Source organism: Lodderomyces elongisporus, chromosome 5, assembly GCF_030384665.1.
Source record: "Lodderomyces elongisporus chromosome 5, complete sequence".
In the NCBI taxonomy this organism is placed as follows: Eukaryota; Fungi; Ascomycota; class Pichiomycetes; order Serinales; family Debaryomycetaceae; genus Lodderomyces; species Lodderomyces elongisporus.
Genome location: NC_083677.1, coordinates 863,203 through 888,302, shown reverse-complemented (window position 1 = coordinate 888,302; position 25,100 = coordinate 863,203). Strand labels below are relative to the sequence as shown.

The 25,100-nt window shown below is 37.4% G+C and overlaps 10 protein-coding genes across 10 annotated transcripts; 5 read left to right on the top strand and 5 right to left on the bottom strand. All coding sequences in view use genetic code 12, as the record gives it.

The window, feature by feature from the left end:
• Positions 1-711: 711 nt before the first annotated feature.
• On the top strand, positions 712-2,484 carry PVL30_004190 (uncharacterized protein; the record flags this gene model as incomplete). Its single annotated transcript, XM_001524449.2, has 1 exon — positions 712-2,484. One exon carries the CDS (start codon positions 712-714, stop codon positions 2,482-2,484), a length of 1,773 nt encoding a protein of 590 aa, XP_001524499.2.
• A 718-nt stretch (positions 2,485-3,202) lies between these two features.
• On the top strand, positions 3,203-5,131 carry PVL30_004189 (uncharacterized protein; the record flags this gene model as incomplete). Its single annotated transcript, XM_001524448.2, has 1 exon — positions 3,203-5,131. The coding sequence occupies one exon, from the start codon at positions 3,203-3,205 to the stop codon at positions 5,129-5,131; it is 1,929 nt and encodes a 642-aa protein (XP_001524498.2).
• A 1,140-nt stretch (positions 5,132-6,271) lies between these two features.
• On the top strand, positions 6,272-8,806 carry PVL30_004188 (uncharacterized protein; the record flags this gene model as incomplete). Its single annotated transcript, XM_001524447.2, has 1 exon — positions 6,272-8,806. One exon carries the CDS (start codon positions 6,272-6,274, stop codon positions 8,804-8,806), a length of 2,535 nt encoding a protein of 844 aa, XP_001524497.2.
• Positions 8,807-9,197: 391 nt separating this feature from the next.
• Positions 9,198-10,229, top strand: PVL30_004187 (uncharacterized protein; the record flags this gene model as incomplete). Its single annotated transcript, XM_001524446.2, has 1 exon — positions 9,198-10,229. The coding sequence occupies one exon, from the start codon at positions 9,198-9,200 to the stop codon at positions 10,227-10,229; it is 1,032 nt and encodes a 343-aa protein (XP_001524496.2).
• A 137-nt stretch (positions 10,230-10,366) lies between these two features.
• On the bottom strand, positions 10,367-14,167 carry MSN5 (karyopherin; the record flags this gene model as incomplete). Its single annotated transcript, XM_001524445.2, has 1 exon — positions 10,367-14,167. One exon carries the CDS (start codon positions 14,165-14,167, stop codon positions 10,367-10,369), a length of 3,801 nt encoding a protein of 1,266 aa, XP_001524495.2.
• Positions 14,168-15,009: 842 nt separating this feature from the next.
• RPF1 (Ribosome production factor 1) lies at positions 15,010-15,894 on the bottom strand (the record flags this gene model as incomplete). The annotated part of the gene is made up of 1 exon (XM_001524444.2): positions 15,010-15,894. The coding sequence occupies one exon, from the start codon at positions 15,892-15,894 to the stop codon at positions 15,010-15,012; it is 885 nt and encodes a 294-aa protein (XP_001524494.2).
• A 312-nt stretch (positions 15,895-16,206) lies between these two features.
• On the top strand, positions 16,207-17,244 carry PVL30_004184 (uncharacterized protein; the record flags this gene model as incomplete). Its single annotated transcript, XM_001524443.2, has 1 exon — positions 16,207-17,244. One exon carries the CDS (start codon positions 16,207-16,209, stop codon positions 17,242-17,244), a length of 1,038 nt encoding a protein of 345 aa, XP_001524493.2.
• A 698-nt stretch (positions 17,245-17,942) lies between these two features.
• On the bottom strand, positions 17,943-18,629 carry PGA62_2 (Flocculin type 3 repeat; the record flags this gene model as incomplete). The annotated part of the gene is made up of 1 exon (XM_001524442.2): positions 17,943-18,629. The coding sequence occupies one exon, from the start codon at positions 18,627-18,629 to the stop codon at positions 17,943-17,945; it is 687 nt and encodes a 228-aa protein (XP_001524492.2).
• Positions 18,630-22,291: 3,662 nt separating this feature from the next.
• Positions 22,292-22,549, bottom strand: PVL30_004182 (uncharacterized protein; the record flags this gene model as incomplete). The annotated part of the gene is made up of 1 exon (XM_061119529.1): positions 22,292-22,549. The coding sequence occupies one exon, from the start codon at positions 22,547-22,549 to the stop codon at positions 22,292-22,294; it is 258 nt and encodes an 85-aa protein (XP_060975512.1).
• A 492-nt stretch (positions 22,550-23,041) lies between these two features.
• Positions 23,042-24,765, bottom strand: PVL30_004181 (uncharacterized protein; the record flags this gene model as incomplete). Its single annotated transcript, XM_001528761.2, has 2 exons — positions 23,042-23,228; positions 23,609-24,765. The coding sequence occupies 2 exons, from the start codon at positions 24,763-24,765 to the stop codon at positions 23,042-23,044; spliced, it is 1,344 nt and encodes a 447-aa protein (XP_001528811.2).
• Positions 24,766-25,100: the final 335 nt, after the last annotated feature.

The following is a 25,100-nucleotide window of genomic DNA, read 5'->3' as shown; positions in this document are numbered from 1 at the left end:
CTTGTAGTTTAACAGATAGATTGGGTGATTGGTAGGTAGGTAGATAAGTAAATAGGTAGGTGGCTGGGTATATAAAGAATAATAAGTATTTGGCAAAGATGTTCTCTGTATAGAGAGTGAATGAATAAACGTCTAGTTCTCGATTTGGATCTGCTCTCAATGTTTTTTTTTTATCTTTCACTTTCTTTTGCATTTCACTTTTCGTTCTGCTTTGCGAAAACGAAAAAAAATAAAAAAAAAAAAAAAAAGATCAAAAATAAGTGGTACAACTAGAGAACACTGGAACTGAAACTGGAACAAGCCTACCACGGGCAGAGTTAACCTTATCTATTTCGTTATCTCTCAAGATCCTCGTAATCTACTCAGCCTCTATTTGTTGCCTCTATTTGTTGTCTCTTTTTGTTTTCGTCAATTAACAGATATGTTAACTACCCTTTGTTTAGTTGGCTATTAACTTACTTATACATAATTAATGCTATCACAAGTAAGGTATTGTTTTTTTCCTCTTGTAATTTAAAAATAGAACAACCAATAATTTATCACGTGAATCTTCAGTTGCTACTTCTTGCATAATTTTGATAAAACATGTAGTAACTATATTATCCACATACATTCTACAACTACAATATAACAAGGATTTAAGTTATTTGCTTGATTCTCGTGAGCCTCTCAGTTGTATAAGCTGCTTGTGACTTTACACACCTACGAGCAATGTCTTCGTTTAACAGCAGCAACAGCAACAATAATAACGAATACGAATACAAATACAAAAACAAAAATAACAATCACAGCGCTATTGATGACGCCAATAGTCACGAGAAATCTACCCATTTGTTTGTCCTAATACACGGACTTTGGGGTACTCCCAAACACATGTCTACTATCGAGGACTTCATCAAAGAGTCGATCAATGATGAAGTTACAAAGGATCAAATAATCACATTGAAGCCATCGTGTTTCGGGTTTTGGAAAACTTATGATGGATTAGACTTGAATGCAAAAAAGATTATTCAAGAGATGTTCTATGAGATTGAATCTCTTAAGCAAAAGAATAAATTGATTGTAAAAAGAATCAGTTTCATTGGCTATTCGTTAGGTGGTCTTTTTTCACGTTATATAATTGGGCTCTTGAATGAAATCGGCTTTTTTGAACTAGTCGAGCCAGTGTTCTTTTGCACTTTTGCTACACCGCATTTGGGGATTCATTTTTTCAGAAACAATTTTTTTGACACGATTGCAAACAATTTGGGACCATATATGTTTGGCAAATCTGGTGGACAATTGTTTATTGCTGATCATGAGAAGATTCTTGTTGCCATGGCTGATCCACAACAAAAGTATATGCAAGGATTGCGCAAATTCAAAAAACACATATTGATGGCTAATATCAAGAACGATAGAACAGTGGCTTTTTTTACCTCTTATATAACGTCGTACTCGCCATTTGACGAGTTGGATAAGATCAAAGTTAAATACCTTAAAAACTTGCCCCACTCGGAAATTGCAACCAAATCAGTCAGGCCCAAATTCGTTGATCTTACTCGTTCTCGCAAAATTGAACCAAATGACGCCAAAAGCTTCATTGGTAACTTACAAGAGGAAACACCTGTTTTCAGGAGGTACAAAATTGTGAAATTTTGCTTTCTCGTGTTGATATGTTGCTTTGTTGTTCCATTTTGGATTCCCTTTGTTCTCATCACAAGTTCCATAGTGTCAATCTACAGTTATATCAAGGTGAAGGTGCATAGTATTCCTGATATCAAGAGTCACTGGGAGAGGGCTTCTGACTATTTATACGGCGGAGACGCGATTGATCTGGATGATGCTAAAGCCGGACAAGAACGTAGGGAAAGAAGAAACAGACTTGTCAAGCATGAAAGTTTCAAGGGAGATACGTCACAACTAGCTGAAAATACTATGGAGGGAATTATGTATGCGGAGGAGAAATTTGGAAGTGGGAAAAGGAGTGCTGGTGCTGATATTAGCGATGAAGAAGATGAGGATGAAAAGGATGAAGAATATGAAATCGAAGCTAAAGCTGGAGACGTAGATGAAAAGACTTTTTCAAGTGACATCTCCAATAGAACTAATGAAAACGGTGAATTTATCAGAAATGTTGGAAATGTTGGAAATGTGAATGGTACAAAACTCAATCCTAAATTGATCAACTTGGACTACCAACTACATGACGAAAAGATGAATGAACATTTGTCTACTCTACAAGAATATGACAGATTTATTCTATTCAAAGATGAGGCTAAACTAGAGTTGGATGAAGATAGGGCATTTATAGAGCGATCCTTAAATCTGTTGAATTGGATCAAGATTCCCGTTTTTCTTGACGTTTGGAATGCGCACGATGGAATTGTGAGCCGTAGAGGTGTCAAATCAAACCCCAAGGGTGCAGCAACGATTGGCCTTTGGGCTTCAATATTAAGAAATTACTTGCGAGAACAAACGGAACCCCCAGAGGGTAAAAGCTAAGACTGTTATTTTTACTGTTTTTTTTATCTAATCTTTTTTTTAATTTATTAACATATATATATATATATATATAATGTTCTTATTTATTTGGTTTAAAGTATATAGAATTTTATAGAACACATATCATATACTTAATGGAAGCCATGAATGCTTTATGAACTCATCTATTGATAAAGGAAGAAGCATATACTCTCAAGTAAATCCCCTTCCAACCACTTTCTCTTTATTTCCCTCTACCTCCCTCTATTTCTCTATCTCTCTCTATTTCTCTATCTCCCTCTATTTCTCTACCTCCCTCTATTTCTCTACCTCCCTCTATCTTTGTTTTTTATCTCTCTTTATCGGCTATTTGTTTTTCTTTTATTTTTGTGTAATGATATATTGAATTTCACCATTGCCGAATAGTTCTTGTGTGGGTGAGATCTACAGTGAGTGTGAAAGTGAGAAAGAGTAGGATAGCAATCATTACTTAGTTGTCGGTCAAAACAATAAAATATAAACTGCTCAAAAGAAGTAATTAGGTCAATACCTACTAGAAGAAAGGACACCAATTGACATGATTATACGCCTGTTGAAGTCTGTGAGACAAGTCTACTGCAGTACATTAGCAAAGTCAACTTCACGCCAAGTTTACAGAAATGCTCACTCAACGGTACGACATAATGGCTCGAGCAGCACGAGCAGCAGCAAAAACATCAAAAATAGCACACGATTCCTCATGGGTGCGGGTGCAGGTGCAGGTACGGGACTCGGTCTACTTGCATTTGCTTACAATTGTCAATCCCAGAATTTATACAACGATGTGCATGCATTGGACACATCGATACACGAGTTGAACCCAGTGAAAGATGCAGACACTTATGAACAAGGTCTTTACCAGGCATCTCAAAACGAAGAGCGTCAACAGTACGAAGAGCACAGAAGAAAGAAAACGCATCATCCAGTATTTCTTGTTCGCATTGCGTATCAAATATTATTTGCCATTGACGATTACATAGTAGACCCTCTATTAACTTTCGGACGGTTTATCGAATTATCGTGCATTTTTCTTCCCGTATTAATTGCCAGCCCCATGTGCTGGTTTGGGCACAAACACAAAAATGAAGGTGGGAACATGGTTCGTACTGGTGCTTCCTTGTGGTATCGATACTTGCGCTGGACGTTGGAGAGTGCCGGAGCATCGTTTATCAAATTGGGACAATGGGCAGCCAGTAGAACTGATATCTTCCCACAAGAGATGTGTGACGAATTGGCTACTTTGCACAGCAATGCTAAGGCTCACAGTTTAGCACAAACTAAAAAAATATTGGTCAAAAGCTTTGGAAATTTACCATTTGAAGAGATATTTGACGAGTTTAATGAAAACCCCGTGGGAGTAGGAGCAATTGCACAGGTGTATATTGCAAAACTTTCCAAAAAAGTGTTGCAACAAGCCAAGGATGAGGAAAAGCGCCTTGAAAGTGATTTAAATGCTAAAGATCAACAACGAGCCAATAAAAAGGGCCGTAATAAAGAAGAGAAATTTTTCGATCAATTGGTTGTGACCGAACATTTAAACTCTAATGAAACAGTGGCTATTAAAGTATTACATCCAAATGTAGAGGTCAAAATCAATAGGGATTTGAAAGTTATGAAATTCTTTGCGGATTTCATTAATATCATACCAACTATGGAATGGTTGTCATTGCCAGATGAAGTTGAGCAATTCTCCATCTTGATGCGGTTGCAATTAGACTTAAGAATCGAAGCGATGAATTTGGCCAAGTTTAGACAGAATTTCAAGAATCAACTCGACATTCATTTCCCTAAACCGTATTTAAATTTTACAACAAGAGATGTTTTGGTTGAAGAATATATGTACGCCATTCCATTGAGCAAGCTCTTGAATTTGACCGAAAACTTTGGTAAGAACTTGTCCAAAGAAGTTAGTGATAAAGGGTTAGACGCATTCCTCAAGATGTTGATTTTGGACAACTTTGTTCATGCTGATTTGCATCCGGGTAACATGATGGTTCGTTTTTACAAAAATGAGCTTTCGCCGCACAAGAAGGAATACAAGATTGTTAAAGCGTCTGATGACGAAGATACTGATCGAATTACTAAAGAGCTTTTGCAACTTGGAAACGACCAAAATGCTTGGTGTGAACGACTTGCAAAGCTTTACGAAGACGGCTACCATGCTGAGATTTGCTTTTTAGATGTGGGACTTATCACGGAGCTTAATCATACTGATAGAATCAACTTTATTGACTTGTTTAAAGCGCTTTCAGAATTTGATGGATACAAAGCAGGAGAGTTGATGGTTGAGAGATCTAGAACGCCTGAGACTGTGGTAAACAAGGAGATTTTTGCGTTGAAAGTTGAAAAATTAGTCGATAGAATGAAAGATAGAACATTTACTTTGGGCAATGTTAGTATTGGTGATTTGTTGGAGCAAGTATTGAGCATGGTTCGAACACATCATGTGCGTATGGAAGGAGATTTTGTTACTGTTATTGTGGCAATATTATTGTTGGAAGGAATAGGCAGACAATTGGATCCAAACTTGGACTTATTTGCAAGGTTCGTATACGCTTTATTACTTGGATTACCCACAGAAGAGATATCTTTGGCAACAATCATTTCGTTGGGTGATCTTGTCATATAGATAGAATGGGAAAAGAAGAAGAAGGGGAAAAAAAAAGGATGAAGATAGAGAAAAATAACAAAAAGAATTAATCCTCAAACAACATAAACTTGAACAAATAGACTAACTTATATTATTATTATTTTTTTTTAGTTCATTACCTGTTTTAAGACAATTAGGATTACTGAAGGAGGGAAGAGATATATTCAGAAACGAAAACAGTTTGAGCATGCTCAAGATCTGGTTGGCCCTTGAAGTGCGTCAATTCATTAATGCCTCAGTCAATGATGTACGTATAAATTACACTTATTTTTGTTTTTTCATTTTTTTTGTTCATTATTACCCATAATTCTTTAATTGAAGGGATACAAGTGATTAAACCAAATACTAACATGTTTCTTTTTTTTCTTTTCTTTTTAGATCCACTCATTGGTTAAAGCAGATATGTTGAGTCCAAATGTGTAATTCTTCAAAAGTTGTACGAGTAATAACATAGAATTAGTTTTACATTTATAGACTGAAATACAAAACAATTATATTTAAAAAACTGGTGAATTTCAGAGGAGAGGAAAAAAAAAAAGAGTCATTGTGTATTTTATCATCAAAATGTTTGAGTAACTCTGATTTTTGGAAAAAAAAAAACTAAAAAGAGGCATATGGAAAAGCATTTGGAAAAGCATATGGAAAAGCATTTGGAAATGCATTTAAAACATATGAACATTTGTATCGTTATTTTTGTATCTTGCATGGGATGTCCCATATGTATGTGGATTTTTCAGTTTTCGTAAGGTAGCGTGGTGGTTGTTTGATTTAGATCACAAAGAGTTGAACATACCGTCTTTCTATCACACACACACACACTCTCTCTCTCTCTCTTTCGATCCCTCTTTCTTTTCTAATGTAAACATTCACCAAAATTTGACACATAACATCAAGGATTTGCAACAAGCTTTCTTAACAAACAGATTTTGACAAATATACTTGGATTGTTTGCATTATCTCTTATATTCACACTTGAAACTTTTCTTTTTTGATTTGTTTTGTTTTTTGTTTTTTTGTTTTTCTCAGTGGAACTCATTATTCACCAATTTAATTCCCTGCTATCAAACCTACCTACCATTTAAACATATCCTTTTCCACACTTTTTTTCAAAACAACTCCATGCCTATTAAAACCCTTGAGCCGTACTTGTTTGAGAGAAAACAAGTTTTCCAAGCACTGATTGATATCTTGGCTAATGCAACGCTTGGAATTGATGTTGAGTACTATCTAAACAAGATATATACACAAAAGAAAGAGCAATTTTTGGCTGCAATTGGTGGAGCTCCAACTTCATTGGGGGACTACATCAAATCGGATTTAAAACATTTCCAAAGCTATAATATCAGGCCTATATTTGTAATCCCGGGATTAAAGACGGCGACACAATTAGACGATGCTGGCAAGGTTGAAGAACTGGTACAATATGAAAAGAATATTGAAAACGTTTGGAATAAATTGATGAACCCGCCTCTTCATGATGGAGTACCTAATTTGCAAGCAATGGAAAATTTCAGAACCTATACTGAAAAGTTTTCACTTGATTCAATTGTTAATGACTTGATCAAATGCTTTATTGAATTGGGAATTGATTACTTGGTGACTCCATACGATACCTCATTCCAATTGTCATATTTGCTTCAAAGTCAAGCGATTGATGCTATATATGGTTCAACCGATGTCTTATTATCCAAAGTCGATAAATTGATCATCGGAATGGACTTTCAAACTAAAGAATTTAAATTCGTTGATAAACGTAAGCTTTTGCAAGAGATTGGTTTAAACGAGCGCCAATTTATTGATCTCAGCTTGATGGTTGGGTGTGCTTTGCAGCCACATACTTTTCCCATTTTCCCACCGCAGCCGAGACATGTTCCAGGCCAGCCGTACCCCATATTGAACTATTTCAAACTAGGATTAGACATGGTATTTCAATACATCAGTTTTAGTGGCGTGACTAGCGATCTTTATGGTTATATTCTCAACTTTAACGATCCAAAGTTGGTGGACTTGTATGTGAGGGGCCAATGTGCTATTAAATATGTACCCGTTCTTACTGCAAATGGATATGTTGAACTATACAATGTACAGATGGCGCAACTTGGTTTCAAAACGGATATTGATTACTTAGCTGATGATGATGACAACGAAGAGGACGCCAATGACGGTTTGAAAGAAAGGGAGGAAGAAACAGAGAAAGAAACAGGGAAAGAAACGGAATCAGATAAGGGGAAAGTCGTGGGAAATATCTCCAAAAAAGAATCGGTAAAGCAAGGAGGAAAAGAAAAAAGTACACGCATTGTTAAAGTTCCTACCAATTTGCATGAAGTAATCTCCCAAAGGTTGCCGCCAGAGTTGTACCTTTATCAATCTTTAGGTCTTTTACCTGTTGAGTTTCTTACTTCTATTGCTCGCGGTGTGAATAAGGTGAGAGCACCGCCTGAGCTACTGGGCCAAAATAATGATTCCTACCAGAAATTGGTCTCGTCTAAATTCTACCTCGATATTTTAGATTATCAATACAATTTGATCACCCAGCTTGTCGCACGCTACTATCAAGTGAAGAAAATTGCTGTCAAGTTTTGGTTTAAAAAGGATACCATAGAGCTCAATAACCGTATTACCCCTCCCATTGGTAAAAGAGTGGAAAAGCTCTTTGTCAATAATGCAGAATCGAGCGATTTATTCAGTTTATCGAGATTTTTCATCAAGCCTGCAGGAACCAATGAGGACAAAAAAGATAGAGAGGTTAAACATATCGGCGATATTGTGTCAACAGGTTTGTTGAGAACATTGTACTTGTACGGTTTGGCTAATGAAAAGGGCGAGTTATCTGCATTAGGTAAAATCATTCAGGAATTTGCAGCTACAAACCAAATAGAACGCGAGGACCAGGAAAAAGAATTAGAAAGCCTCATTTACCTTGCACTTCTTTTGAAAACTAAGACCTTTAAACTCAATGCTTTGGAACCAGCCAATTCCGGTTTATCCAAAGTCTATACTCAGCTCCAATTTCCTAATAATGCTAGCTCAACATTAACAGCTGAAGAAGAGAAGTATATTTCCCTTATATCGAGAGTATTTTCATTACAAAAGTTGTCTACTACAGCAATCAACTACCATGGTCCCGTTTCAAGGGGCCTTCTTAGCTTTAGAACGCACGTGGAGTTTATAAGAACTACTTTGCTTCACACTTTAAAATGTTTATTGATTGACTTTATTGTCCGTCTGGAGAGCAATAATATCAAGGCAACATACGAAAACAAGCAGGATTGGCTCAAACTCATTGATCAATTGCCTTTCTACTCAAGCTCTAACAATACCTTGATGGGAGTTTTTGCAGAAATATTTTTCAAGGTGGCTATTAAGCAACAAAGGGGAGCTGACGCTAAAGCCAGCGAAGCTGCTGACTTTGCCAAGGTTTACCTAGCTGATCATGTGCTTCATTGTGAAGTGGCTGGACACAATGTCAACTATAAAGGTGAACAAACTTTCTCACAAACACAATTGAACAATGACTTTAAAAAGGCGGTTAAATGGTGGAAATCTTTCTACTCCTTTATGACTTTGATAAACGAAAAGGAGAAACTGATTTGTGATGATACTCTTTTCAAAGATATTAAAGGAGCAGACATTTTATTAAGCCAATATGTATAGAGCTTTTTCTTTTTTTTTTTTTATGTGGTAATTTTTTTTTTTCATTATTATTCTCGTTATTTTGACATTTTTTTAGTCTGGTGACTGATGCAAGAGTGTGTCAACTACTTGTATTTGTACTTGTATTTGTACTTGTACTTGTACTTGTACTTGTACTTGTATTTGTATTTGTACTTGTATTTGTATTTGTATTTGTACTTGTATACCTCTATACTTCTGTTCCTCTCTTTGTTTTTATATTCTTTTGTTTAATGACCCTACATCGCAGTTCTTTAGTTGTTTCGTTATCTAATTATTTTAAAATATTCAATTCAAAGTATTATTGCGCGACAGTTGATTTTAACAAATACTAGTTGGGGCAAAACTTCACACCGTATAGTCCATAATGACAATGAAATTGACCAACGACATACCATTACGAAGTATCTACAAGCAACAGATGCGAACCGTGGCTACAGTTATGGGTACAGTACCCACTGTTCCGATTGCTAGACAGCAGATAACTGGTGCGGGACCTTTCCGAGCGAGCCCCCAATTCACCACCGTTGGAAACCCTTCAACTTTACTCTCAATCTCAATGCCACAATCTTCGGAAATTTACTTATCTCAAAGCTCGATTATTGCTCTCAATGGTGATTTTGACAATGTTTACGCAGATAATTGTTCAATATATGGCGTTCCATACCAAAAGCTAGTGTCTTCGGCTGCCTCGAACATCATTGTCAGTGGAAGAACCAACTACAAGATCTTGGACTTAACGAAGCATTGGACAATACAAGACCTGTCAAAGGTTGTTGGCTGGGCAGGAATTGATGTAAAGGTACAAAAAGTCAAGACTCCGTTGACTATTCATAATAGTATAGAATTGTCGGGAAAAGGAACCGCTGTGATTGATGGTTCTTCACAGATATTTGAAATTGATGTTCAAGATGGGGAAAAGACATATGTCAACCCAAATGCCTTAATTGCCGTGCTGGGAGCTGGCTCAAATGCAGGTATAGTTGCAACAGCAAATGCAAATGCAAATGCGGGGGCAAGAAGGGGAAAAATATCTGTTTCCTTGTTACCTCATCCGACCTATGAACTAAGCCGATTAGATGTCCCGCGTATTCATTGGTCTTGGCCGCATTGGATAGTTAATCCAGTAAATAATATTAAAGCGGCAGTAAAGGAACACATTCTGGCACTAAACACGTATCGAATTTGGTACAAGACCAATGTGTATCCGTATTGGGCTCCAATAAGTGAAATGATATATACTTGTTGGCGTAAATCCTACAGCTATATCAATGGCAGACTAATCAGAAGAAAGCCATTATTTATCGAGATTCAAGGTCCCTGCACCGTATTGTTGGATAACCTGGCAATGTTGAGAAACGGGCAAATGTTTACAAGTGCAAAGATCAGCAAGGTATTTAAATAAAACATAAGACAAACTTTACTGGTATCAACACAAACTTATACACACTTGTTTACATACATACATATATACATACAGACACACACACACACATATATATATATATATATATACAAGTATATCGATAAATATATCTCTCTTTACTCTTCTCCAAATAAATTACCGAGAGCTCCGTTTTCCAAATAGGGGTCATTCATAACGTCTCCATCCCCACCAACTTTCTTCCGCTTAGCGGCCTGGTCCAATTGTCTCTTCCTTTTACTCATCTCATCTTCCTCATATCCTGCATTACCATTGTCCTTGGAAATCTTGACAAGTTCAAGCAATGCAGCTCGTTGGTGTCTCAAGGATTTGGAAGAGACTAAAAGTGACTCAAAGTTTGAAATATGTTGCGCTTTGATATTCGGAAGTGTTTGGATCAAAACTCTTGCAGCATAGTCATTCTTTGACCGGAGCTGACAATATAATGTTGTTAATGCGAGTGCTGCTTCACCGTGTGTTTCAATAAAATAATCGTCTAACAACACTTGCAATAACGCTTTGACCAAGTTGTCACTTAGAAACTTGTCAACTTCATCATCCTTTAAAGTAATCTCATTCAAAATGTTTCGCACCACCAAGATAGTGTTGAACGAACATTTCGTATCCTTCAATGTTATCAAATGGCAGCACAACTGCAAAAATGGCGCCAAGACCACTTTGCGTCCAATGACGAGTTTACGACTAGCAAATTGAATATCGGACATGGTTTTGGAATTGTACTGACCCACAATGTCCATCAAGAATCTCACCACTGTTGCTGTCAATTGTCGAAGCATATGTTCTTCCATCATCTCTTCGGATAAGGTTTCGCCATCTTCATTTCCCAGTAGCTGAAGACCACTCTTGTATACTTTGTCCCATCGGGTCACGATTAATTCGTCAATATCACTCAAAGCCATGGGTAAAAGTTCGCTCATAAATACCTCAACATACTTTACAGGGCAGAATTTAACAACCACACGAAGACAGCTATTGATCATGTGCTTCCAGGAGTGTAAAGTTACCCCAACAGTGTCACCAGCAACAGCTTTCCATATCATTGCAGCGATATTTGGTATTTCATATAATGTGTCCTCCAACTGTGCTAAAGAGCCAACTGTTAAGAATGCATACTCCCTAGTATATCGAATCAAATGACCAACAGAATCGGCAAAATCTCGCAATGTTAACGCTGCTTTCACATTTTCCTCGATAAAAGTCTCCTTGGATTGTATCGAAACACCTTGCTGCCAGAATCTTTCGGTACAACTATACTTCACAAAGCTTTGCACTTCTGTAGGTAAGTCTACCCAATTTGCAGGGTCGTGATATGCTTGAATTTGAGTGAGCAATTGCAAGATATGGGGCACAATTGGTTGCACTCTTGGTTTCCACAATTTGAGCAAATTGAGATACTCTGGCAGCTCGTGGTTTAATTTCTCAATACTGTATTGAATAAATATACGAGTTGCTCTAATGGGGAAGATCGAGCTCCAGTGGTCCTTTAACGAATTCTTCAAGGCTTTGCCCTCTTCATCCATAGTTGCCTCGAGCAAATTTGTTGTCGCCGTGATGCCACGTTTTTGAAAGTATGTGGCAATTTGAACGATACCTATTCTTTCCATAAACCAGTGTAGATCCAATAAACCTTTTTCAGTTTCCGGAGCAGACCAAGCTGCCAAATCAGGATCAACTATCTTGGCAAAAAGGTCGTTTTTGTCATCTATGGAAGATCTAGATGCAATAACCAACAAAAAGGACTTGAAGGCTACATTTTCATGGTCGCTGACTTTTTTCAAAGACAAAATATTGGCAACAACGTTTTCCAAGTCGTTGAAGATTTTCTTTAAAGCCTCTGGCATGATATAAGCCAACCTGTTTAACTCGGTACCACAGCTTGCCCTCAAGTCTCTAATTAGTTCTCGCTCTTCATCGGTAATATCTGGCGGATAGGGGAAAGTCGCAGAGGTTAAAATTTTTTCCAACACTTGAAACATCAAGGGGCTTCCTTCGACATCTTTCAAAAGTGGCGCAAATTGCACTAGAGTCTGCACTTGTTTTCTGATCAATAATGGTGATGCTAGATTCATCGCAAGTAAACGTTCTCCTAATTGTATAACGAGCTTGCTTAGTCGGTCATTGATAATATCATAGTCCTCTCCATTGTACCAAATCCTCCATCTCGAGATGCCTCGTATGCTATTCTCGATGATGTTGAATTGTGATAATCCGTAATTGAGCGCTTTTGATTTTTCTCCAATATTATACTCGTTGATACATGCATTGCCCAACTCTGAACTAAAGAAATTTTGTAATCTATTTTCAAGCCACATAAAACCTTCCTCGGGTTTCTTACAAATCGTGATTCGAACTATATCCTCATTGAATTTTCTATAGTTTTGCAAAAAGCTGTTTGCATCTGGGGTCGAGTCAAAGTCCACATCAAAAAACTTTTTCGACACATGCTCCTCATCCCATGTATAGTTGATGGTTCTATCTGCTGAAATTTCAAGCAAAGACATCATGATATCCAAAACTTGTTGCTTTGCACTCAATTCGTCAAATCGCAATATAGTTACCCACATCTGTAACGAGAGACCACTAATTATTAAGCTTGGATGATCTGTAGTACTCAATACCAATCTAAGATAACCACTAACGTCACGCTCGTCCCAGTTGATTTTGTATTTCGAAGTAATGTTGAGGTACTCGCTTAATGAAACAATCATCTCGACTGTTTTCTTGAGCAACGCGTAAACCTGCTCGTCAATGTCGTCTGGGTCAAGCACCAATGAGTTGTAAAACTCTGAAAACTTGTTGATCCCTTCTGTAGAAAATACGGACCCAATAAAGAAATTGAAATCCGTTTCATCTTGATAGGTTCTGGTAAATAGGATATGCAAGCAATCCACGGCCAATGTCCGTACTTTAACATCCAGACTAGACAAAATCCCCAAGAGAGTTTGCATAATATTCTGCTCCCTCAACACTGTTGGATGGATCCAGTGTAGGCATGTTTTGAAAGTGGATAAGATCCTGGGAATAAATTTCTGGTAAGGCTCATTTTGATACTCTGCACCACTTGATAAGATTTCTACCAAGAAGGTTGACCATGCTTTGAACCATCCGTCGGCTGAGGCTTTGCAGATGGTGAGTCTAGGGTTTTCCTCGTAGATCGTATCCAAAATCGAGTTTGGTGTCACTATCAACACCGATAATTGGTTTAATATAACACTGTTTCTGGAAGCTATTGGGTCATCGAGCAAATAGATATCCTCGAATAGGGTTCTAAGGATCGTTAGCGATAACTCTCGACATGTAATATTGCTCTGCCATAAATTCCACAAATCAGAGTCCATTGAGACCCAGCCATCTTCTTTCTCTTGTGCAGAGACTGGGGTCTGGTGTGTATATTCTGTATTGTTGTTGTTGGTGTTGTTGTTGTTGTTGTTGTTATTGTTGGTTGTGTTGATGTTGTTGTTCTCTTGGGCTTTGTTGTCCAATTCTTGGCGTGCATTTTGTTGGTGTTCACTTTTTACGAGGTAAGAACCCCAAATTCTTTTCACCAAAGATACCCATAAAAGGGCGATTTTCTCCTTTATATAATGAGGATCCTTTTCCTCAACTTTATTTGACAACTCGATAATCCAGTTTCTGATTGCTGTAATCTTTATTGAGTCAAAAGTGTGGTATTTGTACTTTAGAGAGGTTTGCATTAGCGAGAGACCAAAGTGTCTGACTATATAGTTAGCTCCATTGTTTTCTGGTAAAGCCAACTGAAACCCCCAATACGGCGACTCTTCATTGGATTTTATCGTCTCAAGAAATGCTTGTGCCTCTCTTCGCTGATCATTGCTTGACTTAGGATCATAAACGGCTTCTAATGCTGAGATTATCTGTCTCACTCCGTCACTGTCCATATTGATGTTTGTATGATTGTTTATATTTATTTTGTTTGTTTGTTTGGTGTGTTTTTGCTTTCTAATCTCTAGCTGATTGTAAATTTATATATATTTTGTTATTTTTATGACTTGGTAAAAGAAGTAAAGGATACTGGATAGACCAGGGTTATAGTTCAAAATGTTGTTGAATTGTTGAATTGTTTAACTGTTTAATTGTTTATTTGTTTATTTGGCTAAAGTAGGCGGTGTTGTTGATATTATCTCACTTTTGTTAGCTAAAGACAACAATTAATAGCAGAAAAAACCCAGGCTGAACCAATTGAAATGAAATTTTTTCTTCTCTTTTGTTTGTTATTTTCCTTAAGTAAGTTTGATTAAATCAATGTACTATTAAGCAATATCCAATACAAGTGGAAAAGTTGTGTTGCAATGGCCAATGTTGATATTATCAGTCAAAACTTCAACTTTTATTACTCGATAAAGGAGACCAAGTTTTTTGTAAATTATCTCATACTCTCGCTCATACTCTCGCTCATTCTCTCGCTCACTCTGGTTCCCAGGTCTTTGGTCACGATTGAGTTGAGCGCGCGCGCAATTTTCCTTCCCAATTTTTTTCTTCTTCTTCTTCTTCTTCCTTTCCTTCTCTCTTTTATAATTTATTTATTATTTTCTTTTTTTATTATTACTTGTTAGAACCCGGAAAAGGGATCACAGTATAGTCTTTATGCCAATTCTACATTAGAAAGTTTGTTTGAACAGGTAATGATTACAAACAGCATGGATAAGAGTAACATGATTTCTTACCAAAAGATTATTTTTTTCAAAAAGAAAAAAAAAAAAAATGAATATACATATTACAACTACAAGTAAAACTTTTTCTTGTCTCTTTCCATATCCGGCTTGAACTCCCACACAACGTCTCCCCTAACACCCTTTTGCAATCTCCGTAACTTCAATGTAAACTGCGGCCCCAATTCTTGTAGGCCAACTTTTTCTTCGTTTCTAAACACATACCTGTGTCTCCTTAAGAAAATATAGTCTCTTTGGTTATGCAACGTAATGACTTGTCGTCCTTGTAACTCTGGTCTGTGTGGGAATATTGATTGGAATAACCTACCAACGGTCTTACCTAACCTCGTGTTAAAGTTATTTAGCACCAACTCTGGAATATGGTCGGTGGCTCTCCCGTGGCCCTTGATTCTCTTGCCGTCAACAATTGATGTTATTGAAAAGTAAAAAGTCGGACCCTCCGGTAAGTTTATCAATGTCATCCCATTAACTTTCTTTTTATCTTCGTTAATGATGATCAATGTAGTATATTCTCTATTCGAGCAGAATTTTGCCATATCCTGAATACTAAAATCCTTCTTACGCTTGATAAAAGTCACATTGGGGAGGAAGTCCATCAACATATCTGCAAATTCATATGCTGCTTTTTTGGCATTAACATTTGTCGTAAGCAAAATCTTGGGCTCTTTAGTAAGGTTTTCGAAATACTCGGCAAACTCATCGTTACCTTCAACTTCCTGTGCAATGGTCTCGTCGTATATTCTTTTCGACTCTATAGTATCAGGCACATTCTCAGCAATCCTCTGCTCTCGTAATTCAGGGTTGAGTCTCTCTTCTTTGGCTCTTTCTGCTCGAAGCTGGTGACGTTGCTTCTCCTTGGCTCGCTTGATATCGCCATAAACCTTCTGCCTCCTCTGTTTATTCTTGATATTCTTGAGTGCTTCACTTGTACTCATAGTTGTTGGTATTTGTGTTGTTTGTGATTGTATACGTTGTTGTTGGCTAAAATTGTAGTCTTTGAGAGATGAGGCTGCTACATCATCTCATTCACTTTAATAATTTATTCTCACCAATTAGTCTCCCTTCTCTGTTTCTCTGTTTCTCTTTTTACCTTTTTCTCTTTATTAATATTTATTGAATTTTTCTTTTCTTTTTTTTTTTCTTTTGTTTAATTTTTTATAAATATTTTTTTTTTCTTTAAGGTGAGAGTCACTTGTAAATTACTTTTTTTTTTTTAGTGTCACATTTTTGTATTCTCCATACTGTTGATGAGGAATGCTACTGCTGGTCTTACAAAGGACTCTATCCAGAGATGGGCATCACATATCCAAAAGCAACTGTTTGTATTGAATGATGTCTACAAACCGCAACCTGTAAAGCAATTGCATGATTTTTTTGAGCGAATCTTGAATCACCAAAATCACCTTATTGAAACTGTGCTGCAGCTGCTGCTGCTGCTGCTGCCATCCACACAGAATGCTTGGTACTGGGGGTCTCATTTCCTTTACAACACTCAGCTTAATAAGACATTGGGTACAGATGGATATGACAATTATCAAGCACCTGTAGTTGAGGATTCTCAAGTTTTTTCTCGAAGGTTGTGGACTAGAGGCTCTCTACGATTTCATCGGTTTCCGTTGCTGGAATCTCCACTAAAGTGTTGTGAAAAGATCAACTCGATAAAACATATACAAGAAAATTTGTTTTTACAAGTTGAAAGAAAGATCTGTGATGAGTCCAGTTCGAAATTGTTGTTGACTGAAATGAGGGGGTTTGTGTATACGAACCAAAAACACAAGCCTGAAATGATCAAATCACGAATATATAACAATAATAATAATAACAACAACAACAACAACAGTAGTAGTAGCCAAAACATTGATACGCCAGTTCCTAGCTTTCGTTTATCACCTCGCGACTTGTTATACTATAGTCAGCTTACAAATAATCTTCATAAAATCCATTTGGACCCCGTATATTGTCGCCATTTTGAGGGATTGCCCGATGTGTTGGTTCATGGTCCACTTCAAGTGCTGCTTTTGCTATACTACTTTGCCAAGTTGCATCCATTAATTGTGCCCCAGTCGTTCACTTATAGGACTTATGAACCTTGCTATGCGCAGGAGGAATTGGGTATTGTGGTGAGTGAAAAACTTGGTGGAGAAGGTGGAGAAGGTGGTTACTATATGCAAGGTGAAGGTAAAACAGATAAAGTGTTTGAGTTAACCTTGTTGAATGTTAAGGATTATCGTATTTACATGCAAGGAAGCTATAAAGGGACTTTGCAAGCCCAAGTTAAACTATGAATATAAAACTTTAGCACAGACAAGGAGTACATAGAGTGTGACCAAGAAATTGAAGAAAGAGATAAAGAAAAAACTGTAGAAATTGTAAAGAAAAAAAAGATACAAAGTGATAGAAGAATGGTTAAAAATGTATTAAAATTCTAATTTTTTTTTTTTCTAAAAAAAATATAAAAGTTTGCCATGTACAATACTTGGTTTAGTTCAGTACAAGTCAAACGCGAATAAAGAAAACAGTATAAAAAAAAAACTGAGCCTGTTTTCTAGTAGACTCAAAGAAAAATGCTCAAATAAATACTTATGTATATATGTAAAGCATATAAAAAATAGAAGCATGCAAAATGAAGTTCAAATGTATCAAAATCTAAAAAAAAACGAAAATTATGATAAATCCTTGCGATATATATTTTTTGAAAAAAATATATGTATATATATATCTAGTAGAAGGGGGACAAAAATATGAAGAAAAAAATAATAAAAATAAAAAATGGGGTTATGATGCGTTGGTAGTAGCATTACCATATATCAAACCGAAAAATAATAATAATAATAATAATTTTCTCTCAATCTATCTCTTCTTTTCAATTTCTTTCAAAATAAAGAAAAAGAAAGGGCAAAAGGATTCCATTAGAATAGTAGGAAAAGGAATAAAAAACATTGTCAAAATGTATTTCTCCCACTCTCAAATCAAGTTAACAACTTTAGATGAAAGCACCCAAAGCCAACAAACCAGCAACAACTGGGATGGCGTTTGAAGCAGCACCACCCTCAACAGCAGAGACAGCTGGGGATGATTCAGCAGCAACAGCTGATGATTCAGATTGAGCAGCAACGGTGGTTGGGGTGGTAGCAGCTGGGGCTTCAGTGTTGGCTTCAGTAGAAGCAGCTGGAGCCTTTGATTCTTCAGCAACAGTTGATGGAGCTGGAGCAGCAGCAGATGATTCACCAGCCTTAGCGGTGGTGGTGGTTGATTCTGGAGCTGGAGCAACAGCTGGAGCAGAGGATGAAGGTGCCTTTGATTCTTGTGGGGCCTTGGTCTCAGCAGTCAATGGGAAGTAGGTGGTGTAGATGGTTTCACCTTCAGTGACGGTGGTCAAACCGGTAACAACTGGGACAGTTGAGCACTTGTCTTCTTCACATGAGGTGATGGTGACGGTGGTGCTTTCTTGTTCAGTAACGGTGGACAATGGGCAGTAGGTGGTGTAGGTGGTGTCCCATTCAGTGACGGTGGTCAAACCAGTGGTGACTGGAACAGTTGAGCACTTGTCTTCCTCACATGAGGTGATGGTGACAACGGTGGTTTGGATGTCAGTGACAGTGGAGTTGCTGTAGGCTGCGAATGCTGAACCTGAGACGGCAGCTAAGACGGCGACTTTTGAGTATTGCATTTTGTTATTTAAAATAAGAATAAGTTAATAATAATGTGGTTAAAGCGAATGTATGAGATTAACTGACGAGAGAAGAAAAGAAAAGAAAAGAAAGAAGAAGTAAAAGAAGAATACGTCAAAAGTAAGATCGAGGATTTGCTTGGCTATTTATAATGTTCTTCAAGTGGCAAAATATAAAGTGTTGATTGACTTAATTTCAGTAAATCTCAGTTCTACTTGTCCTGTCTTGTCTTGCATGGCTTTTACTTGTCCTTCCACTACCTTTTTTGTCAAATGTTTTATATGGCATTTACTCTTTTCTTTTCTTTTTTTCTATTTAATTATTCTGTTTTTGTACGGCAAAATAAATAAATAAAAAAAGAAAAAAAAAAGAAAAAACAAAAATCTCACATGTCCTCTTCTAAATCCGAACAAATTGCAAATTGCAAATTGCAAAAAAAATAAAAAATAAAAATAAAAAATAAATAAATAAATAAATACGTATTGGCAGCAATCAATGTAAGAGAGACTAAAATGCAAATAAAAAGAAAACAAAAACAAAAGCAAAAGCAGCAGCAGCAGCAGCAGCAACTACAAGTACAAGTACAAGTACAAGAGAAGAGAATGTTGGGGCTCGTGACTTATTAATTAATTGAAGCGAAGTAGAAGTACATAGGATAATAATAATAATAGTAGTAGTAGTAGTAGTACGACTACTGCTTAGTTAGTAAGCTACTAGTTGTGAGTTTCTCTCTCCCCTCCCCCTTTTTTTTTGGCCCTCTTTTCTTTTTTTCTCTCACGCAATCGGGTGAGATTCGTAGTGTTTATGAAAAGAGAAAAAGAAAAGAAAAAAAAGAAAACAAATTTGCGCATGAACAAATTTCATAGATGCATAAACGCAAAACAGAGCTTATTGAATGTGTGTATATATATAGTAGATTTATAAAAAGAAAGTGGGTTTATATTTAGAAGCTAAGCCCCCACCCCTCCCCCCTCAAAGAAAGGAAGAGCCCTTTATTCGTCCAAGAGATCAACACGCCATGCACAAAATAGAAAAAGAGTAAAAAAGTAAAAAAGTAAAGAAAAAAAGGTGCACTTTGGTAAATGAGTTCTTACTCAATAGTGTGTGTGTATTTGTGTTTGTCTGTGTGTTGGAGTTTATACAAGTGTCATTCACAAGCCCATGTCGGAATCCCTCCTTCTTGCCCTTCATTTTTTTTGTCGTTTCTTTTTTTTTTTTTGTATATTCCGCACGATATTCATCTACAACTGCTGGTGTCTGTCTATGTGTGTGTATACCAAAAACCACACAACAAGGTCATTCTACTTTATGTAACGAGGAAAACAGCTGGTGTTTGTGTTAGTCGTGAGTCTCAATTAGTAATGATGATGGTAAAGAAATCCTGTTTTTTTTTTTTTGTTTTCATTTTGGTGAACAACACGAAAACACGATTTCACCTTCTGTGTCTGCCTACCCCAAACGTCCCCTATGTTTTTTTCAACACAAACACAGATACACAGATACACCTCCACTCCACTCAACTCTTTTTCTTTAGTTTTGTTCTGTTGTTTGCATTCTCCTACTTTTGTACTTCACATTGTAGAGCTAAATATAGAAAACAAAACAAAACAGAAAACAAAACAGAAAATAAAGAAGAGGAAATTGATTCAACTTTTGACAGTAAATTTCAGTAACTCTGTTTTTTTTGTTGACATTGACATGGTAACTGAAAATGAAAAAAAATAAAAAAAAAAGGATGAACCAAGTTACAGCTTTCATAAGGAAAAAAAAAAAAGAAAGATATAGCTTTTCTTGTATTGCCAAAACCTAGAGTACAAATAAAAGGACTTTGCTTGTGTGCTACCCCTGCAGGTACCCGCCACCTCACCTTTATATGTGGTATTATGTGGTGCTACCAACGTACGAGGGAGGCAGGGAGGCAGGTAGCAGGACAATTACTACGAATCAAATAAAACCTCTTGTTCTCAAACTTCAACCACCTTGTCTCTGTCTGACTCTCGCCTCGTCATCCCTCGCTTCGTCATGCCGTCGTCGCACCATGTCGCCTTGGAAGCCTTCGTCACAATATGAATTGTTATCGTACTACTACTACTACTACTACCAGGATCAGCTCGTAAACAATCACAATTTCTCTTTTTTTAGTTTTCTTTAAATTTAATAAAAAAAAAAACTAAAAAACAAACTCTTACTACAACTAACCATATCTCACTCAAGAGAAATTATGAACTGATTAGGAACAACAACAAGAAAGAGGAGAAAAGAATATAAAAAGAACAGAAAGAAAGAAAAACCTAAACAATTGCAACGAAATAGAGGAAAACAAATACCAAATGGGGTATATGTGTGTATATGTTTATGTATATGTGTGTTGTTTTTTCTCTCTCAGTTGTGCTGCACATGTGCATCTCTGCATCTCTGTTGCCAATATTTGACAAAGTTCCTTACCAAGCAATTGATATCACAGATTGGAGATTGAGGAAAGGGAAAGGGGGTGAGAGTGAGAGAGAAATGGACTTTTCCTTTTTATGGCCATGGCTTTGCCAGATTGAGATTAGCAAGTACAAAAAAGAATTAGAAATAAAAAAAAAAACACACACAATTATTTTGACAACTTCAACAAAAACACAGAACAAAAACACAGAATGTGAAATAAAAAATATTCAACCCCTGGTGCTGTTTCTTCACCATACTCTTGCTGTGGTTGTGTCTCTGTCTCTGTGTTTGTTTATTAAAGTATAACCATGCGAGATTTATAAACATAGTTTGTGAGAACTAGAGTATAACAGCCTATATTTCCAACACAAATTTTGAAAAGGGAAATTTGAAAAAAAAAAAATTAAAAAAAAAAAGACGGAGTGTCGCATAGCACTGTCACAAGTAACAAGTGTACGACTGCTGAGCATCGGTTTGAGCTGGTAGCTCACCGATACCAGCGGTTTGAGTTCGTGACTTGATAGGCTATATTCCAACTAAGTGTAATTGTCAATGATCGCACCTATAAAGGTCTCAATGCTCATAAGTTAAGAGAGTAAATTGTCTCATACAAAGTCACTAGTAAGGAGAATCGTGAGAGTATACACTCTGCACGTTCACCTAGTGATTTGTGTTCAATGTAGTTGACCGTATAAAATCTATATTTTACCGATATTTCTATATAATAGTGATAAGTTAATTTTACCACTTCTCGTTCCTATTTATATAAACTCATCTTGTTTGAAGTTTCAAGTTTCCTATGTCGTGCAATATTTTCCAAATATTCACTTAGCGGAAACGAGGGCACAGAGCGTCCAGTGTGTGTCGCACTGTGACATCTTCCCCCCTTCAAAGTCAGATGAAAGATACGGCCTAATTTCAGTTGTACTTTGGAAAAATATTGATTTGAGGTAAAATAACTGTGCAATATGATGATAACCGTTGTGGCCTCCCCCCCTGCAAAGCAAAAACTTACCTATTAAATGATGAGCGGAGCGGCAACAAAAGGTTTCGACAATTTCCTGAAATTCTATCGAATAATAAGGGAAATGTTCTCATCAACGTTTGTAACAAATGAATACCTTCAAATCCAAAAACCAAATATTGCGGTGTGAGCCCAATACGTTCGCGTACTGTAGTATGGTCCACACACAATGCTAAATCTACGTCCTGCGTTGAATCGTTCGTGTCAGGATCGTTCGCATAAATATGCTTTTCTAATTTCTAATATTTGACTCTGCATATTGCCACTCTCATGTGATGTAGGAACAGGTTCATTTCTATTTCCTTCGCCTCCGGATAAGAATGACTTATGTTCTTCATCTGGATTTACGACATCCTCCATGGCTAGGTTTTCTAATTCCTTGTTCATTGCCAGTGCAGAGGGATCGAACCTAGCATCAGATGCGTCAGGCTCTTCGTATTCGTAATCCAAATCTACTTCCATGCTTTCCTTGGGAAACTGGAGTTCCAGGAATGGTAAATGCGAGTCAAGGGTTTGGAGAATGATCCCCGGTTGACAGAGACTTAGACTCTAAGTCTCGTCGAGAATCCTGCATAGTTTGATCTATGTCAGGACGAGGTGCGCTTTCGCGACGCATTACTTCAGTCTCCCGTCGCTGTCTGACTACTTCATTGAGTAGCTGCTTCACCTTGTCAGCTCTCAATTTATTTCGAGTAGATTTTAACACACTGGGGACAGGGGTATTTTTTGAAGCCCAATCCTTCACTAACTTCTTTGCGGATCGGGTATTGGCTGCGTACACCAAATATACATGAACGTCATCAACTGTGATCAATTCAATCCTTCGTTGTTTGTCACTCGTCTCTTGTCACTTTCTTCAAGCGTGATTCTGGACTTTGATGCAATAATGATGTTATATTTGGGATTTTAATTGGTGAAAGGATAAATGCTAGGAAAACCCTTCGTTCCAAATTATTAAGGGTTTTGTTCAATTATTGTTGGGATATAATTATCTTTCGCGCCGTGTGGGTTACGAGTCGACGTCGACAATACATTGGGTGAAGTAAAAAGCTTTTCACCATCAACTAGCCGCGCGCCTGGGTCTGTTTGTTCGGAATTCGTCGACGAAATATCAAGACTTCGGTTAAAAACTCCCCTACTACTAAAAACGGAAAGTCAGCATCTCCAATACTCTAATAATTGAACGTCCTGTAGAAACACTGAGGTTTCAAAAAATTAGTTGGTTAAATCCTTTCGGGATTTTCGTCCCACGGCAGCTACCTTCTCCGTCGTTTTTGAAAGGTGTATCTTCTCACCCGAAACACTGAGGTTTCATAAAATTAGTTGGTTAAATCCTTTCGGGACCTTCGTCCCACGGCAGCTACCTTTTCCGTCGTTTTCTGAAAGGTGTATCTTCTCACCCGAAACACTGAGGTTTCATGAAATTAGTTGGTTAAATCCTTTCGGGAACTTCATCCCACGGCAGCTACCTTTTCCGTCGTTTTCTGTGCTAGGTGAGATGTATTGGTGATCCTCAAATACTTTTTGACAGCAATACCAATAATGGTCATTTTCACTCTAGGATTATGTTTCTTTTTCAAAGCATCATGGATAGCAGTCATAACATCAGTAACTTGGTTCGTTTCTGGAGGAGTGCCCCCATTGCCCAAGATAGGTAAGTAATCAACCACCGGTTGTTCAAAGGGGCCCTCACTCTTACATGACATCTCAATCATGTCCTTCAACGACTCTGACTTCGTCAAATTAGCTCCGTTCCTTAACTCATTAATGATGAGCTTATCAGGAACACCGTAGGTGTGTTTGTGCCACAAAACCGACTTTAACCAGAACATGAAACCTTCCTCATCGGAGAACTTCAAAGGGACACGTTTTGCAATGTCATACTGACCGAGTGCCATATTGTCATTTTGAGTTCTCCCTTGTTTGGCAAGGAGTTTGTCGTAGTACGCCATGAATGCCTTTTCGACAGCTATGTCTGGGACTCGAATGTATGGAATTACCCTGACGTCTTCCCCATGAGGGTACCTCTGTCTTGCCTCGTTTATGATTTGACAAGCTTCTTCATGGCCTTCAACCCAGAATCCGCTATGGACTACTTCTCCATGGTAAAGGATACCATCGTAAGATGCAACAGATCTATCAGATCCATAAGCACTAGGAGTACCACTTTGACGGGATTGGTGAGTCAAGGGTGAAGCGAGTGAGTGTGGCCTCGAGGTAGGGAAGTTACGTCCTGGTGAAAATGTGTGTTCTTCCGGATGAACTTTCATTTGCACGTCAGTTGGCAGGGTTATGCTGTTGTTATCATCCGAAATCTGGGCCTTGTTAGCCTCATCGTTCCTAGCTGGTACAGGAGTGCTAAGTTGCGGGACTGTTTGAATCATAGCGGCTTTAAACATAGCAGTCATTTGTTTCATCTGCTCTTGCATCATCATCATCTCAGATTTCAAGTCTAAGATCTCGTTAATCTCAACCTGATTTATTTGAGGAGCTTCTGTCCTTTTCAAACCAGGAGATTCATCTTCACCTTCGCTCATATCGGCTCTTCCCGAGGTAGAAATAGACTGCCCGGAAATTGAAGATGAGTCGACACCAGCAAGGTCTGGTTTACTTGGACCAGGGTTGATACTCCTTGGAGTAGGATTAGAGGTCTTAGAATCTTTTGTTGAAGATGACATTTGTAGTAGAAGTTTTTCAAGTTTTTGGAATAATATTTTGCTTGAATGTAATATGTGATATACTTGGTGTTAAACTTTTTGGTGAAATGTTTTTATGGTAGATAAACCCTTTGTTCCAAATTATCAAGGGTTTCGTTCAATCAATCTCGGGAATACTTATAGTTCTCGTCACGCGAGTAAGAGGTCGTGGACAACAATTTTTGTTGAGTAGGGTGAAAATTTTTCACCAGCGCATAGTCGTGTATCCTGGCCTCATCTTAAAAATTTTGTCGACAATAAATGAGTGCCTCGGATTTGACTCCTCCTATATAGCAGGCGCTAAGTCAGTATCTCTA